This window comes from Capra hircus, chromosome 10 (assembly GCF_001704415.2).
Source record: "Capra hircus breed San Clemente chromosome 10, ASM170441v1, whole genome shotgun sequence".
NCBI lineage: Eukaryota > Metazoa > Chordata > Mammalia > Artiodactyla > Bovidae > Capra > Capra hircus.
Window position 1 is genome coordinate 13,223,398 of NC_030817.1, and position 16,441 is coordinate 13,239,838.

General features: G+C 43.5%; 1 protein-coding gene across 8 annotated transcripts in view; it reads right to left on the bottom strand.

The window, feature by feature from the left end:
• The window catches only part of NRXN3 (neurexin 3), a 1,815,686-nt gene that overhangs the window by 1,237,602 nt on the left and 561,643 nt on the right, over positions 1-16,441 (bottom strand). For all 8 annotated transcript variants that reach the window (XM_018053902.1, XM_018053908.1, XM_018053900.1 and 5 more), the window contains 2 exons: positions 9,717-10,155; positions 2,647-3,030 (listed from right to left, as the gene is read on the bottom strand). In XM_018053902.1, the coding sequence (XP_017909391.1) occupies positions 2,647-3,030; positions 9,717-10,155 (823 nt within the window). The remainder of the gene's footprint in view (positions 1-2,646; positions 3,031-9,716; positions 10,156-16,441) is intronic.

Here is a 16,441-nt window from a genome sequence, read left to right on the forward strand (position 1 = left end):
TCTGCCCGTGGAAAGGTGATCCTGGGGACACCCTGCACAGCTGTCTCCAGTCACTGCTGCTTGTCTTCAGTAATCACAAGGCCCTTGAGTTGGAAAGGGATGTCTGATGGGACCTTGGGTTCTTACACTACCTTCCTTGACGGTGGACCATCCACAATATCCTGACTTCTATCCAAATGGTCTCATGTATCACAGTGGTCAAATGACCTTTCTGTCTCCCCAAACCAGCAACTGAGATCGTCTACCCTAAAAAAGAGATTTGGGAAGCATTCAGGAGCTCGACAGACTGGCCAGCCAAATGAGGGCCACTTCTGTTCCAGGTGGCAGCCTCCTCATCTCAGCTCATGTTCTGGGGTCGCTGCTCTGAAAATTCAGTGAATCTGAATTTAACTTCCATGAGCCTCAAGAAAGCTCCTTTTCCTTTATTCCAATATCCTATGTTCTCTTTTTCAGTCCAGCTGTAGGGAAGGTTTGCAGTTCTCTTGAAACGCACTTTAGCTAGCTATATGGTTGACCTCAAAAAATGAGTCCTTGAAAACCCTTGCCTGGTTACCCAAGCCTGTTCCAGGATCCCTCCTCATCACCAGACTTCTGAAACCTGAACAAGTCTGGCCACTGGTATACTTAAGAGATGAGGCCCTGTATGTCGCTAATCAGGAAAGTCTTTGAATTTCCATGTTCTCCTAGTGGTCCAGCCCATGCTGCTGTCCTTCATCATCTATACAAGAACCAAACATCTATGCTTCCTGTATAGATGTCTCAACACCTCAACTAAATAAATGATAAGCTTCTGGAGACAGAAGCTATGTCTACTCCAAACACAGTATTCTCGAAGCTCTAGAGAGCTATGCCCTCAGCAAAAATTTGTTAACTGTCTAAAGTATACTTTCATATAAAATCAAGGTAGACAATTCATAGACAGTCAGCTAAATTGTGTGTCATTGGCATGTAAAAGAATTAACCAAGCTGCAATCTGGACATGGCTTATAGACTGGCATCTCTGTACCTTGATGTTATCTCTTTGCTTACCTTTATCTCTGCCTTGTACCCAAACTGTAAATTGAGTGCAAATGTAAGAAGTTACATTTAACTTCTTCTAAAGGGTCAGCCCCCACTGTTTGTTCCCCAACGTTTCAGCCACCTCTCACACCCTTCCCCCCACCCTCACTCCCCCCTCCATTCAGTTATCAACTTTGTTTGGTTCCCCAACTGTGCCATGATCTCTTACCTCTTGGCACACAACGTCCTTCCAATCTAAGATGTATGGTTTTCTCCCACCTTGTTGCCAAGCTACCTATTACTCATATTTCAAGTCTCAACCTACATACTTCTTTCTGCAGAAGCTTTCTATGAATCCCTACAGTATGTTGGATCCCCCCGAAAAGGAATCCCAAGCTTTTCTGTACTTTCCTGATAATGATGTCGATGGCAATCATTATAACCATAACAATCACTGACATTGACTATACGCTTTCCATAGTGCAGAAATCTATTGACTCATTTAATCCTGCTTAATAGTAGGTAGGAGGCTTCCCTTATGGCTCAGCTGGTAAAGAATCCGCCTGCAATGTGGGAGGCCTAGATTTGATCCCTGGGTTGGGAAGATCCCCTGGAGAAGGGAAGGGGCAACCCACATCAGTATTCTGGCCTGGAGAATTCACGGACTGTATAGTTCGTGGGGTCACATGGAGTCGGACACGACTGAGCGACTTTCACTTCACTTCACTTAGCAGGTAACGAAAGTGAAAGTGAAAGTCACTCAGTTGTGTCGGACTCTTAGTCCATGGAATTCTCCAGGCCAGAACACTGGAGGAGGTATCCTTTCCCTTCTCCAGGAGATCTTCCCAACCCAGGGGTCAAACCCAGGTCTCCCACATTGCAGGCAGATTCTTTACCAGCTGAACTACAAGGGAAGCCCAAGAATACTGGAGTGGGTAGCCTATCCCTCCTCCAGGGTATCTTCCTGACCCAGGAATCAAACTGGGGGTCTCTGGCATTGCAGACGGATTCTTTACCAACTGAGCTATGAGGGAAGGAACCTGATTATCTCCATTTTAAAGAAGAGGAAATCAAGTCTCAATGATATTATCTTGAGTTCATAACACTCTATAAAGGCCACATTTCTCATCCAGTCTTACCCCAGAATTCATATTCTCAACCAACACACCATTGCCTCATAAAACTCAACATGTAAGTGATTATTTCACAACTAACTATTCCACTAGGCAGCAAGTTCCAAAGAACAGGGCTGGGGCTATTTTTAGCCTAATCTGAGAGTTAGCCCAGAGAAAGCACCCAAAAAGCATGAGTTCAAGGAACAAATGAAACAGCCAGTTGGTGAGCCCACCCAGAATCCCCAAAGAAAAAGTATTGGCCTTCTCAAAGAGAAGAAGTCAAACATTCCATCCAAAAAGCATCATGACCTAGCTCCTATTGATGCTAGTTTCCCTCTTAACAATCCAATCCTAGCCAAATCGAACCAAACATCCAGACCTAGAAAGGGTGTCATCTGGAAAGCAGTGAACCTAAGAAAATTCTCCCCCGGAAGCACGCAAGCACAGAGAGGTCCAAAGGAAGTGTCCGCGATAGCAAAGGAAGCCCGGCACGTCTCCCCACTCTCACCCAGCGCATCACCACACGACTCACCCCGCTCGCAGGTCCGTCCCCAGTAGCCAGTGCCCGTGCAGTCGCAGATGAAGCGGTTCCAGCCATCCTTGCACACGGCGTTGTTCTTGCAGGGGTAGCTGTCACACTGCTTGGCGCTCATCCGTGAGCAGGAGGACTTGACGCCCGCGGCATTCTGCATCTCCGCCAGCTGCCGGATGTTCTTGCTGCGCCCGTCGATGAACAGGTCGCGGATGCAGCCCACATAGCCGTAGTTGAGCATGGCGGTCCAGAGCTCAGTGGGGAGGATGAGGCCAGCGCGGTTCTCTGGCAGCCCGCCCAGGTACATGTCCCCCTCCAGGTCGAGGATCTCGCTCTCCCCGCTGGCGGTGAACGGTGTGCGCCTGCTGTTCACTGATATGGTACCTGGGATGGGAGGATGGAGACAAAGAGTGAGCTCACGTCCCTCCCGGCATCCCAGGTGAGCCTCCCAGTTGATGAACCGAATGAAAGGAACCTAGCAGGTGAAAGGGGAGACCATTGTGGCCCGGCCAGGAGAGTACCCTGTGAGCGGGGAGTGAAAGGCCACAAGATGGTAAAAAAGGACAACGCAGGTCATTTGGTTCTGGTCCCTGGCAGCTAAGACAGCTGAGCCCAGAGGAAGACCCAGGACAATCCCAGTGGCCAGTACCTAAAATACTTTTTTTTTTTTTCTACCTAAAAGTCTTGGCTGAAAGGTTGCATGCCATATAGATTGACAGCAGCACCATCCCTTCCTGTGTTTAAATCCTAGCTCTGCCACATACTAGCCAGATAAACCTGAAGAATTGACTTCACTTTTCTGGTCCTCAATTTCCTCATCTGTAAAATGGGAAAGGAACTGTCCCACCTCACAGGTTGCCGTGATGGCTGCATGCATGCGTGCTATGTTGCTTCAGTCACGTCCAACTTTGCAACCCTATGGACTGCAGGCGGCTGAGCTCATATATGTAAGGTGCTTTTTACTCTGTACCTAGGACAGAGTCTATAAGTCCCGCCTGAGTCTTCACCACTGGCTCACCATTGCCAGAAGGATGGAACCTGCTTGTCTGTCTCTCTCTGCTCTCTCTCCATGCGCTGAGATCCTCTGTACTTGTCTTAGGTACCAGTCCAGCCAGTATGTATTTTCAACACTCTTTGCTTTTGATAAATTTTAACTGGAACATGTTTCTTCATTGTGTTCACTTAACAAGTATGTATCGGAACCTGTTCTATCTCTAGTATAGTTCTAGGCACAGACACGAATTTGACAGCCGTGTCCCTGCTCTCATGAAGCTGATGTTCCAGAGTAAAGGAAGAGAAAATAAACAAGTCACCAAATAAACAAAAGAGACGGACAAATGGCAATTGGGAGGAAGGCAGATAAATGGGTGCAGCAGCCCCAGCAGACGGGTTCTGCTTTCAAGTGGATGGTTCGTAAAGGCTTCTCTAAGCAGGTGACAGGTAAGCTGAAACCAGAATGCTGAGAAGGATCCAGGCATGCCAAGTCCAGGGGGAAGAGAAACGTGTCTGGCACTGGGAATGGTACTTACAGAGGCCCTGGGGTAGGCAGGAGTGTGGCTAGAGTCGAGGTTGCCAGAGGACGTCAACAAGAGATGAGATCAGAGCTGGACTGGTCACACGAGCTCACAGATGCAACCTTGAGCCTGACCTGGGAACTTGGGAACTGGGGTTCCAGTCTTAAATGCCCTTCTAACCCTGCACCAGTCCCTGAACCCAGTTACAGATCAATTTCCTAACTGAAAAATCAAACTGATATCTGAACATCATGCCAAAACTTTCAAAACTTTAGTCTTCTCAAAGTCCTTTATTGGTACCAGGATAACAGGGCCATCCATCAGCCAGCTTTCCCTCATCTGCGTCTCAATTCCCTCGGCTATGACAGAGGACAGCATGAAGGGCCTGGGAGATCAAATGAGATCAAGAAAGTGAGGCACACTCTAAATTGTAAAGGACACCCAGAGGCAGAAAGCAGATAGAGCACGAGGGGCCGCTGGGGAGCTCAGTTAGGCCCACTCTCCCAACTCTCCCCTGCACATTTTCTCCTGGATAAACCAGCTTTCCCTTTTTGCTTTTAAATCTTAAAAAAAAAAAAAAATACATAACAATAAGACTGTCCTGGCCACCATTTTTAGTACTTTCTGTGCTTTTCTGGACTCAAGCTTCAGAATAATCTTGTGGCTGACGTTCGTATTTCCCCTATTTTACAAATGAAGAAAGGGACTCAAGCCTCATCATCTTCTCTCTTGCACAGTTTGCCTTCTTTACTCACTACACTCCACTGAAATAATCTGATCACCAACAGCAAGGAGCTTCTATTGCCAAGTGAAGAACAGCACCTGGAACCGATTTAAATAGTGGAGCCTTAAGCAATCCATCCTGAGCAAAATCCTTCTCTAAGTGTGTGACCACAACTGTTTTGAGAGTCAGTCTTCCAGTTGGGGAATGAAAATAAAAGGTTCCCAAGATCACCTCTCAGTCATATTCTTCAGGAGGAGCAGCAGGCACCACAGTTAGATACAGTTAACTTTTTATAAGGATTCCCAGAAGCCTCAGTGGTAAAGAATCTACCAGCCAGTGCAGGAGACACAAGAGATGTGGGTTTGATCCCTGGGTCAGAAATATCCTCTGGAGTAGGAAATGGCAACCTACTTCAGTATTCTTGCCTAAAAAATCCCATGGACAGAAGAGCCTGGCAGGCTAAAGTCCATAGGGTCGCAGAAATGTCAGAGAAGACTTAAGGGACTAAAAAACAAAGACAAAATGTTTTTATAACTATTCATTTTAATATCAGTTCAGTTCAGTCACTCAGTCATGTCTGACTCTTTGTGACCCCATGAATCACAGCATGCCAGGCCTCATTTTAATATAGGTCTGTTCAAACTACTGCACAATTGCACTCATCTCACATGCTAGCAAAGTAATGCTCAAAATTCTCCAAGCCAGTCTTCTTCAAGTGAACCAAGAACTTCCAGATGTTCAAGCTGGATTTAGAAAAGGCAGAGGAACCAGAGATCAAATTGCCAACATCCGTTGGATCATCAAAAAATCAAGAGAGCTCCAGAAAAACATTTGCTTTATTGACTATGCCAAAGCCTTTGACTGTGTGGATCACAACAAACTGTGGGAAATTTCAAAAGAGATAGGAATACCAGACCACCTGACCTTCCTCTTGAGAGATCTGTATGCAGTTCAAGAAGCAACAGATAGAACTGGACATGGAAAAATAGACTGGTTCCGAATAGGAAAAGGAATACATCAAGGCTGTATATTCTCACCCTGCTTATTTAACTTATATGCAGAGTACATCATGAGAAACACTGGGCTGGAGGAAGCACAAGCTGGAATCAAGATTGCTGGGAGAAATATCAACAACCTCAGATATGCAGATGACACCACCCTTATGGCAGAAAGTGAAGAAGAACTAAAGAGCCTCTTGATGAAAGTGAAAGAGGAAAGTGAAAAAGTTGGCTTAAAGCTCAACACTCAGGAAACTAAGATCATGGCATCTAGTCCCATCACTTCATGGCAAATAAATGGGGAAACAATGGAAACAGTGGCTGACTTTATATTCTTGGGCTCCAAAATCACTGCAGATGGTGACTGCAGCCATGAAACTAAAACACACTTGCTCCTTGGAAGGAAAGTTATGACCAACCTAGACAGCATATTAAAAAGCAGAGACATTACTTTGCCAACAAAGGTTCGTCCAGTCAAAGCTACAGTTTTTCCAATAGTCATATATGGATATGAGAGTTGGACCATAAAGAAAGTTGAGCACCTAAGAATTAATGCTTTTGAACTGTGGTATTGGAGAAGACTCTTGAGAGTCCAAGGGACTGCAAAGAGATCAAACGAGTCAATCCTAAAGTAAATCAACCCTAAATATTCATTGGAAGGACTAATGCTGAAGCTTCAATATGCTGACGACCTGATGCAAAGAACTGACTCATTGGAAAAGACCTTGATGCTGGGAAAGATTGAAGGCAGGAGGAGAAGAGGATGGCAGAGGATGAGATGGTTGGATGGCATCACTGACTCAATGGACATGAGATTGAGTAAGCTCCAGGAACTGGTGATGGACAGGGAAGCCTGACATGCTGCAGTCCATGGGGTTGCAAAGAGTTGAACTGACTGAGCGACTAAACTGAACTGATTAAGAATGACATACCAGAAAATACTCTCAGGAAGAAATGAAGTTCTTCATTTCTTAAAAAAGCCTTCTGAAATTTCTTCAAATCTAAACTTGTTTAAAGAACAATAGACCCAAGTGTAAATATTAATGTGCTCCCCAGGAAATGCGTTGAGCCTTTTTTTTTTTTTCCCCAATTGTAGTATTCCCCATCTCCACAGCATGTAAAGGACAGCAGTGTCTCTGATACTGTATTTCTTCCATGGTACGTTGTTTAAAAAATGAGTTTCTATCAGGTTTAAATATTTTTAAATAATTTATTGACAAGAATATATTGTAAAACAAAAAATAATCTAAAAAGTACTATGATAATTTGTGTTCTTACTGAAATAATTTGATTATAAAAAATTACTTATGAGAACTAAATTACACTTATAAATGTCACTTTTCAAACTTGTAAGTTTGACATAACATCTAAGACCCATTTTTGTGTCTCTAAGACTAATTATTTTGTGTCCCTTTTGAATTTTTTTTTTAAATTTTATTTTTTTATTTTTTAAATTTTAAAATCTTTAATTCTTACATGCGTTCCCAAACATGAACCCCCCTCCCATTGATTATGAAAGTATTTCTGAATAAAAATAAATCTACATTTAAAAAACATATTAAAATGTTCTTATGCTGCTTATACATGAAAATTATTTTTTTGTTGTTTAGTCACTAAGTCATGTCCACTCCTTGCATCCCCATGGACTGCAGCATGCCAGGCTTCCCTGTCCTTCACTATATCCCAGAGTCTGCTCAAGTTCATGTCCGTTGAGTTAGTGATTCCATGCAACCATCTCATCCTCTATCATCTCCTTGCTTACTCAGTAAATTTTTATGGGCTTTAATCAAATTTATCAGTGTGTGTTGTATTCAGCAGCTAAGTCACGTCCCCTCTTTGCCACCCCATAGACTGCAGCACACCAGGCTTCCTGTTCTTCAGTATATCCTGGAATTTGCTCAAATTCATGTCCGTTGAGTTAGTGATGCCATCCAACCGTCTCATCTTCTGTCGCCCCCTTGTTTACTCAGTAAACTTTTATAGGTCTTGATCAAATTTATCAGTATGTCAAAGTATTAACCAATGCCATAGTGAAAGTGAAGTCGCTCAGTCATGTCCGACTCTTTGCGACCCCATGAACTGTAGCCCACCAGGCTCCTCTGTCCATGGGATTCTCCAGGAAAGAATACTGGAGTGGGTTGCCATTTCCTTCTCCAAACCAATGCCATAGCACCCAAGTATAAAATTAAAGTGTTTTGTAATCAAAACTTGTTTGTCAAAATGGGTCTGATGGTTCTAACCAGACAAAATAACACCCTACTTGAAAAAGCAATTAGTGTTGAGAATAAACAGAAATAGATATGCGGCAATTTTACATATTCTAACCTCCCTGTGACTCAGATAGGTGACATTTAAGCTGTGCCAAGGTCTAGGTTAGTCAATCATGAAAGCCGTCAACCATGACCAGTCCGAAAACCCAATGTGCACGGTCTTAAAAACTAGCAGGAGTATTTCCTTTGTAACTCTCAGATAGCTTTCTCGCTTGGCCCCGGCAGACATTTACGGATAAACTTTGAAAGATTTGGCCTCAGAAGAAATTAAATTTGTGTGTTTTCTGCTTAAAAAGAACAAAATGCTCATTCTTGCCCAACAAGCACATTTCATTTGAAGTCTCTTGGTTCCGATCAAATTTCAGGCAATCAATAAGGCAGCCTTCTTGGCAATAAACCATCCAGGTCTACAATCTGCCACCCATCTGCCCTTTGCACGGAACCTAAGCGGCTCCTCCTAAGGGCAACAATTGCTCATCTCTGCCATCCCTCCAGCTCTGGGAGGATGCGGAAGAGCCATCCATGCATGCCTGGCCATCCCTGGCTACAGCCTGTTAGGGGAACCTACTGCTTTCTATTATTGTCCAAATGCACCCAGAAACAAAGTGTCCAAAAGGAAGGCATTTTTGTGTTCACCAGGAGAGAAAAACCTTCAAAATATGGCAAACAGAGCCGAGACATTTCTTGAGTATGATACTACCTAAACGGAAAATCAGGAAATAAATGCAAAATTCAGATGCTCTAATTACTACTCTGGGTGAAATGTCCTTTCTGATGGCACAGGATGTGACCTTCATCGCCACATGTCCACAGAAAGCAGGCAGACTGTCCAGGCATTCCAAAGCCTCAGCTTCTCTATTTGTGTTGCCCCACTCCCATCCTTTGTTACTATTCCAGAGTGGCTATGTACTGCCTGGGGCTAGCTTGTTTGATCCACGGCTGCAGAAACAAAGCCATTTGAAGCAAATGCAGAAGGTTATGAAGACGAAGGGAGAGTTAGTGAAGTCTGAGCAAACAGTGAAATATAGGCTTTCACACCAAAGGAAGGCTTTAAACTGAACATGACTTCAGGAAAAATCAATTTGTCTTTTCCTTTCTTGTCATAATTTTCCCCTGCAATATGACTCTTGACAATTATTGAAGGGTGAATCGTTGCATAAACCCTTGCACAGTGCGGCTTATTCTACAAGAGTAATCACATAGAGCAGCATCTGTGATGTCACAGTTGGTTTCTATGGTGATAAGAAAAAGGAGAATAAGAAGAGAAGGGGGAAAAAACCCATCACACCAGTGACATGACAGTCACTTTGGTAGCAGTGAGAATGCTCCTTGTAAAACCATCCTCAGTCCCAGGGTCTCAGAGCTATCACTGAAACCATTGTGCAGTGAGTGACAAGGGAGATGAGAAGAATGTCAGCCTTTGATAAGCCACGTGTCTTGTTCAGTAACATCATCTTACAACAAGCATTAAGGAGAACAGCAGAAGAATCAGCAAGTACAAACACTAAAAAAAAAAGAAAACTATAAGGAAGGGGAAGTTTGCATACACCCTGCCTCTTCCTACCTGATCTGCCATCTCGCTGAATATCCACGTGGTACCATTCCCCATCGTTGGCTTTCTTCTGCGTGGCTTTCACTTTAATGGTGCCTGAGCCCATGTCAAGCAGCAGGTACAGGTTGCCATCGAGGAGTTCCACAGCAAAGAAGTCCACCTTGGTGTTCTTCTGGCTCCGAGCATCCTTCCTCTCTTGGGGCTTGCCGTGAGTGAAGAGGATCAGGCCGTTGGGCTCAGTGGTGCGAAAGTCAAAGGAGATAGAGCCCATGCGTTTGGTGTTCCACTTGGGCAAGCTGATGTAAGCCTCTGGGGTCTCAAAGTTGATGGGGTCCAGTGTGGCCACATTCTCACACTTGAATACCACCTCGCCGTAGATCTTCATCTTGGTGTCCCCAATCCTGGCCAAGCGAGACAGCTCCAGACGGATGTCGTTATTCTTATAAACAACCTGTCAAAAGTCAAACAAGTGCCATATGAATCACTCTTGCAAGCTGCAACCACCCATCGCTCACTGGGAACTCAGGGAAAAGGCCTGAGAAGAAGCTTCAGGACACAAGAGTCTGAAATAACATGAGAAACATGAGCCACAGCACTTGAAAAGCAGCTGCACAAACCTCTGAGGTGCGCACAAGCCAGGAAGAAGCCCCTGTATCTCCGCTGTGTTCCTTTTGTCTGTTTCCTTCTGGCCGATTTTTTGCAGCATCAGAAAGTTACACCACGCAAGCAGAAATCAAGAGAGACTGAGTTGCACAGACACAAATACTTCCAGAGATATTTACTGCAGTGTCCTCAGTAAAAGACCAGAAACAACCTAAATGACCATCAGTGACAGACTGGCCCATCCGTATAATGGACTATGAGGCAACCCTCAAAAACAAAGCAGCGCTCCCAGTTCTGACGGGGATTTTCTGAGCAATATTGCTAAGTGAATCAGCGAGGAACAGAACCATGTGAATTGTGCTATCATTATGCAAAGCGGGTGTGTGTGTCAGGAAGTGTGCATTGTATGTATATATGTTTGCAAATGCATTAAACATTTTTGGAAGGAAACACCAGAAACTATAAAATGGTCATTTGTAGAATTAATATTCAGGAGTGGAGACAGACTTACTTTTCACTATATCTTGCTGTACAGTTTTTTTTAATATATAAGATGACTGAGTGTTAAGCGTTGGGAGGGAAGATCTATATTTTTCTCCACATTGCATGTATCCTCTATATACACAAAGTAAGAGGATGAAATGCCCTAAAACATTTTTTTTTTAATTATGACTTTCTAAACCTCATATAATCTATGTAGAAGTAGGGATTCATCTTTTTCCCCAGATTAGAATTTCAGAGGTTTTGTTGTTGTTAAAACTGAATTTTGATGCAGGGCCCTCAGATAGGTCTTGGTCCTTTGATCTCTAGGCAATGTCACATCCATACCGTAACAATAAACAGGGGAAAACAGAGGGCCAAGGGGCTAGCATCTGAGTACTGATTATGTAGACCACTTTAATATCTCCTTCACATTGTCTTATTCAAATTCTAAATCAGGACCTCGGTTTAGGTTCCAGTCCCACATCCACTGCTTCCAAGCTGTGTGAACTTCAAAGTTATTTAATGCCCTCTGGTTTGCCTCCTCCTTTGACAATGGGAATATAGGAATAGACTGTTTCTTAAGGATGGAATGAGTTACTACATGGGAAACACTTAGAAAGGACACGGAGGATGGGAACAAACATCTCAGCTATTTTGAGTGTGGCTGTTAACTCACTTGGTCCTTTCTGCAGCCCTGAGAAAGTTGTCTTATCTCCATTTTCAGTAAAATAACGAGACTTAAGTGCTAAACTCTTACAACTCATCTCAGTGATAAAAAGTTAATTGAGTGAGTCATTCCAGTATATATCATTTAATCCCCAACATCTAGCTGTAGAATTGCTTCTCTTCTATCTCCCAACATGAGGAGAGAATCAAGCAAAGATGTATGCCTTTTCACATTGATTAACAACAAAGAACTGAAAAAGTCTCTCCTACCATACGACCTTCACCATGGGTGAAATCATAGTCAGTAACACTGAGAACAGGAACAATACTAATATTTACTGAGCACCTCCTACCAGGCTCTGTACTCAGGATCTGAAGTCTAGCACCCCATCAGATCCTGACAACACCCATTTGAGGTACCTACCATCATTCTCCCATTTTACAGATGCAGAAACGGACATGGCCAGTAGTTAAGGAACCAGCCCATGGTCACACAGCCAGTTAGGTGCCAGAGTAGGACTTGAACCCAGGGAGTCAGCTCCAGAGTCCATGTGCTTTGCCACCTACGGACATTCAGCACAAGGCTGTACCACCAGCACCCATGAGCTCATCTGTAATAACACGCTGGAAATCACGCATGTTCAACTTCCCAGTTCAAAAGCTAAATTTCTTAATTCTAGCGGACTGACCATGTGCAAAAGGAAAAAAAAAAAATTGCAAGAGTCTCAGGCAATCACTCAAGTGAGTGAGAAAAGAAATGAAAAATGTTTAATGGCTAGCAGCTTCTCCTTTCTAATCCCCATGAAACAACATGTGAGAGCTCTCTGTCATAACCTAACTTCAGCTTTCTTTGCATTTGGGTTAAATGCCTATGACCAAAGTTCTTGTAAAGGTTAATTATTAACGTAGAACAATAGGGGATCCCACAGGGACAGACTGAGGCTCAGCTCCATTGAACAATAAATGGAAAAAAAACTCAAACATCTCTACAGGAGGCAGAAGGATAAAATGAAAAGGGCCTTTTAAAAGAATGCAGCATCCTATGAAGAGGAACTCTTCTGTGAGAAGGGTATGGAACCAAGACTGGGACAGACAGTGAATAGCTAGAATGCAGATTTCTATAGACACAGACAAGAGAATCCCAGCTGGGAACTGGCCAGACAAAGACTTCTCTCAAAAGCTCTTTGGAAATGAACTCTCTAGCTACTCCGTGGCCCTGAAATTACTTGTCTATTTATTTGCAGTTTCCACACCTTTCCCAATGACAGCTGAGTAACCTCTCTGAGTCCCATTGTATTTATTTCCAAAGGCAGGAGACTCAATAGCTGTTTCAGAACTGTTCCCCTTTCCTTCCAGCCCCAGAGCAATTATCAAGATTAAATGGGATATTATACCTGGTAGAATATAGAGAATCCTAAATGGTACATAAACCTAGGAACACAATAGTACACCATGTTTTCCAGCAGTACTGGGGTACTATTAAAAACTGGCAGGGACCTGAACTGATGTTCTTCTGAGGATCTCCTACCAATAAGAAAGGGACAGGAGAGCACCTTGTAGCCCAGTGATATTCAATTAAGAAGCTCCATGGTTGGCATCTTCACCTCCCCACCCCAACCCCTGCCAACCTGCCCACTGCAAGACCATGGCATGGCCATGCACAACTGTAGCAGCACCTTGGGGAGGGCATGATGGCAAGAAACGCCAGTGCACTCCCTTACAAAGCAAATTAGTATAGTTGCTGTTGTTCAGTAGTGTCTGACTCTTTGTGACCCCATGGACTGCAGCACACCAGACTTCCCTGTCCTCCACTATCGCCAGATGTTTGCTCAAGTTCTACTGAATCAGCGATGCTATCCAACCATCTCATCCTCTGCCACCCCCTTCTTCTCCTGCCTTCAATGTTTCCCAGCACCAGGGTCTGTTCCAATGAGCTGGCTCTTTGCATCAGGTGGCCAAAGTATTAGAGCTTGAGCTTTAGCATCAGTCCTTCCAATGAATATTCAGGACTGGTTTCCTTTAGCATTGACTGATTTCATCTCCTTGCAGTCCAAGGGACTCTAAAGAGTCTTCTCCAGCACCACAATTCAAAAGCATTAATTTGGTATAGTATTTTCTGTAAATTCAGACTCACATCTAAATGGAAAGCCCTGCCTGATGACTGAACTAGGAAAAGATGTGGCAATGAGCACCTTGGATGACAACTAGCCCCAAGGAGCAATGAGAGACAAAGCGGAAACAGCTCCCAATGGGAGATGCCACACAGCCTGGGATGACAGAGGCAGAGTGCCAGAGAGTGACAACTCCAACCTCAGGTTTATAAAAGCTGCTGTTTGGACTTGCAGCTTGTCCAGTTGTCAAGTCCTAAGGATCTCTCAAACCAGCCCCTCGCCTACTCCAGCAGGGCCAGACTCTGTCTACCACCATTTCTCCTCTGGATTTCTGCAATGGCCTTATAACAGAACCCCCTGCTCCTTCCTCTCAAGTTCTCCACAGTTCCACAGTGAATTTTCCAAAGCCATTAAATCTGATCAGGCATTCCCTTGCTTAATAACCCTCAGTGTAGACAAGGATGATCTGTCCCTGTTTCTCTCCCAACTTGTTTCCCTTTCTTTCCCCCTATCCTTTCATTCTCTAATCCAGACAACTTAAAGCTCTTTGATTATTTTAATGATCCTCTTCTCTCCCTTGTGTCTGTCTGTCTCTCTGTGTGTGTGAGTCGCTCATTAGTATCTGACTCTTTGCAACCCCATGGACTGTAGCCCTCCAGGCTCCTCTGTTCCTGGGATTCTCCAGGCAAGAATACTGGAGTGGGTTCCCATTCCCTTCTCCAGGGGATCTTCAGAATCCAGGGATCCAACCCAGATCTCCTGCATTGCAGGCAGATTCTTAACCATCTGAGCCATTTGTTCCCTACTAAACACTTTTCTTGCTATGATCTACATCCAGTACACACTCCTGGTCCTCTGATCTCAGTTTAGATGCTACTTTCTTGAGGAATCCTTTCTGACACGATGCGCCCCATAATTCTGACAGTCTTATGGATGTTCTCCTTCTGCATACTATCTTCTATTCTTTGATCATGTGTAAGTATGTTTGTACAATTTTGAATCCTTTTAAAAGTGTTTTGATTTTGAATTATCAAATAAGATGTGCTTAGGACTCCTTATATATCCGAGGGTAGACAGAATGACAACCATAATCACAGAAAACTAACCAAACTGATCACAAGGACCACAGCCTTGTCTAACTCAATGAAACTATGAGCCATGCCATGTGGGGCCACCCAAGATAGATGGGTCATGGTGGAGAGTTCTGACAAAACATTGGCCCCTGGAGAAGGGATTGGCAAACCACTTCAGTATTCTTCCCTTTAGAACCCCATGAACAATATGAAAAGGCAAAAAGACAGGATATTGAAAGAGGAACTCCCCCGGTCAGTAGGTGCCCAATATGCTACAGGAGATCAGTGGAGAAATAACTCCAGAAAGAACGAAGAGACAAAGCCAAAGCAAAAACAACGCCCAGTTGTGGGTGTGACTGATAATGAAAGTAAAGTCCAATGTTGTAAAGAACAGTATTACATAGAAGATGGAATGTTAGGTCTATGAATCAAGGTAAATGAGAAGTAGTCAAATAGGAGATGGCAAGAGTGAACATTGACATTTCAGAAATCAATGAATTAAAATGGGCTGGAAAGGGTGAATTTATTTCAGATGACCATTATATCTGCTACTGTGGGCAATAATCCTATAGAAAAAATGGAGTAGCCATTATAGCCAACAAAAGAGTCCAAAATGCAGTACTTGGGGGCAATCTCAAAAATGACAGAATGATCTCTATTCATTTCCAAGGCAAACCATTCAACATCACCGTAATCCAAGTCTGTGCCAGAACCACTAATGTCAAAGAAGCTGAAGTTGAACGGTTCTATGATGATCTATCAGACCCTCTAGAACTAACATCAAAAAGATGTCTTTTTCATCATACAGGACTGGAATGCAAAAGAAAGAAGTCAAAAGGAGTAACGGGCAAGTTTAGCCTTTGAGTACAAAATAAAGCAGGACAAAGACTAACAGAGTTTTGCGAAGAGAACACACTGGTCATAGTAAACACCTCCTTCCAACAACACAAGAGACTACTCTACATATGGACATCACCAGATGGTCAACACCAAAATTAGATTGATTATGTTCTTTGCAGCCAAAGATGGAGAAGCTCTATACAGTCGGCAAAACCAAGACTGGGAGCTGACTGTGGTTCAGATCATGAACTCCTTATTGCCAAATTCAGAGTTAACTTGAGGAAAATAGGGAAAACCACTAGATCATTCAGGTATGACCTAAATCAAATTCCTTATGATTATACAGTGGAGGTGAGAAATAGATTTAAGAGACTAGATCTGATAGACAGAGTGCCTGAGGAACTATGGATGGAGGTTCGTGATATTGTACAAGAGGCAGTAATCAAAACCATCCCCAAGGGGAATAAAAATGCAAAAAGCAAAATGGTTGTCTGAGGAGACCTGACAAATAGCTGTGAAAAGAAGAGAAGTGAAAAGCAAAGGAGAAAAGGAAAGATACACCCATTTGAATGCAGAGTTCCGAAGAACAGCAGGGAGAGATAAGAAAGCCCTCCTCAGTGATCAATGCAAAGAAATAGAGGAAAACAATAGGATGAGAAAGACTAGAGATCTCTTCAAGAAAATTAGAGATACCAAGGGAACATTTCATGCAAAGATGGGCACAATAAAGTACAGAAATGGTATGGACCTATCAGAAGCAGAAGATATTGAGAAGAGGTGGCAAGAACACACAGAAGAACTATACAAAAAAGATCTTCATGACCCACATAACCACAATGGTGTGATCACTCACCTAGAGCCAGACATCCTGGAATGCAAAATCAAGTGGGCCTTAGGAAGCATCACTACGAACAAAGCTAGTGCATGTGATGGAATTCCAGTTGAACTATTTGAAATCCTA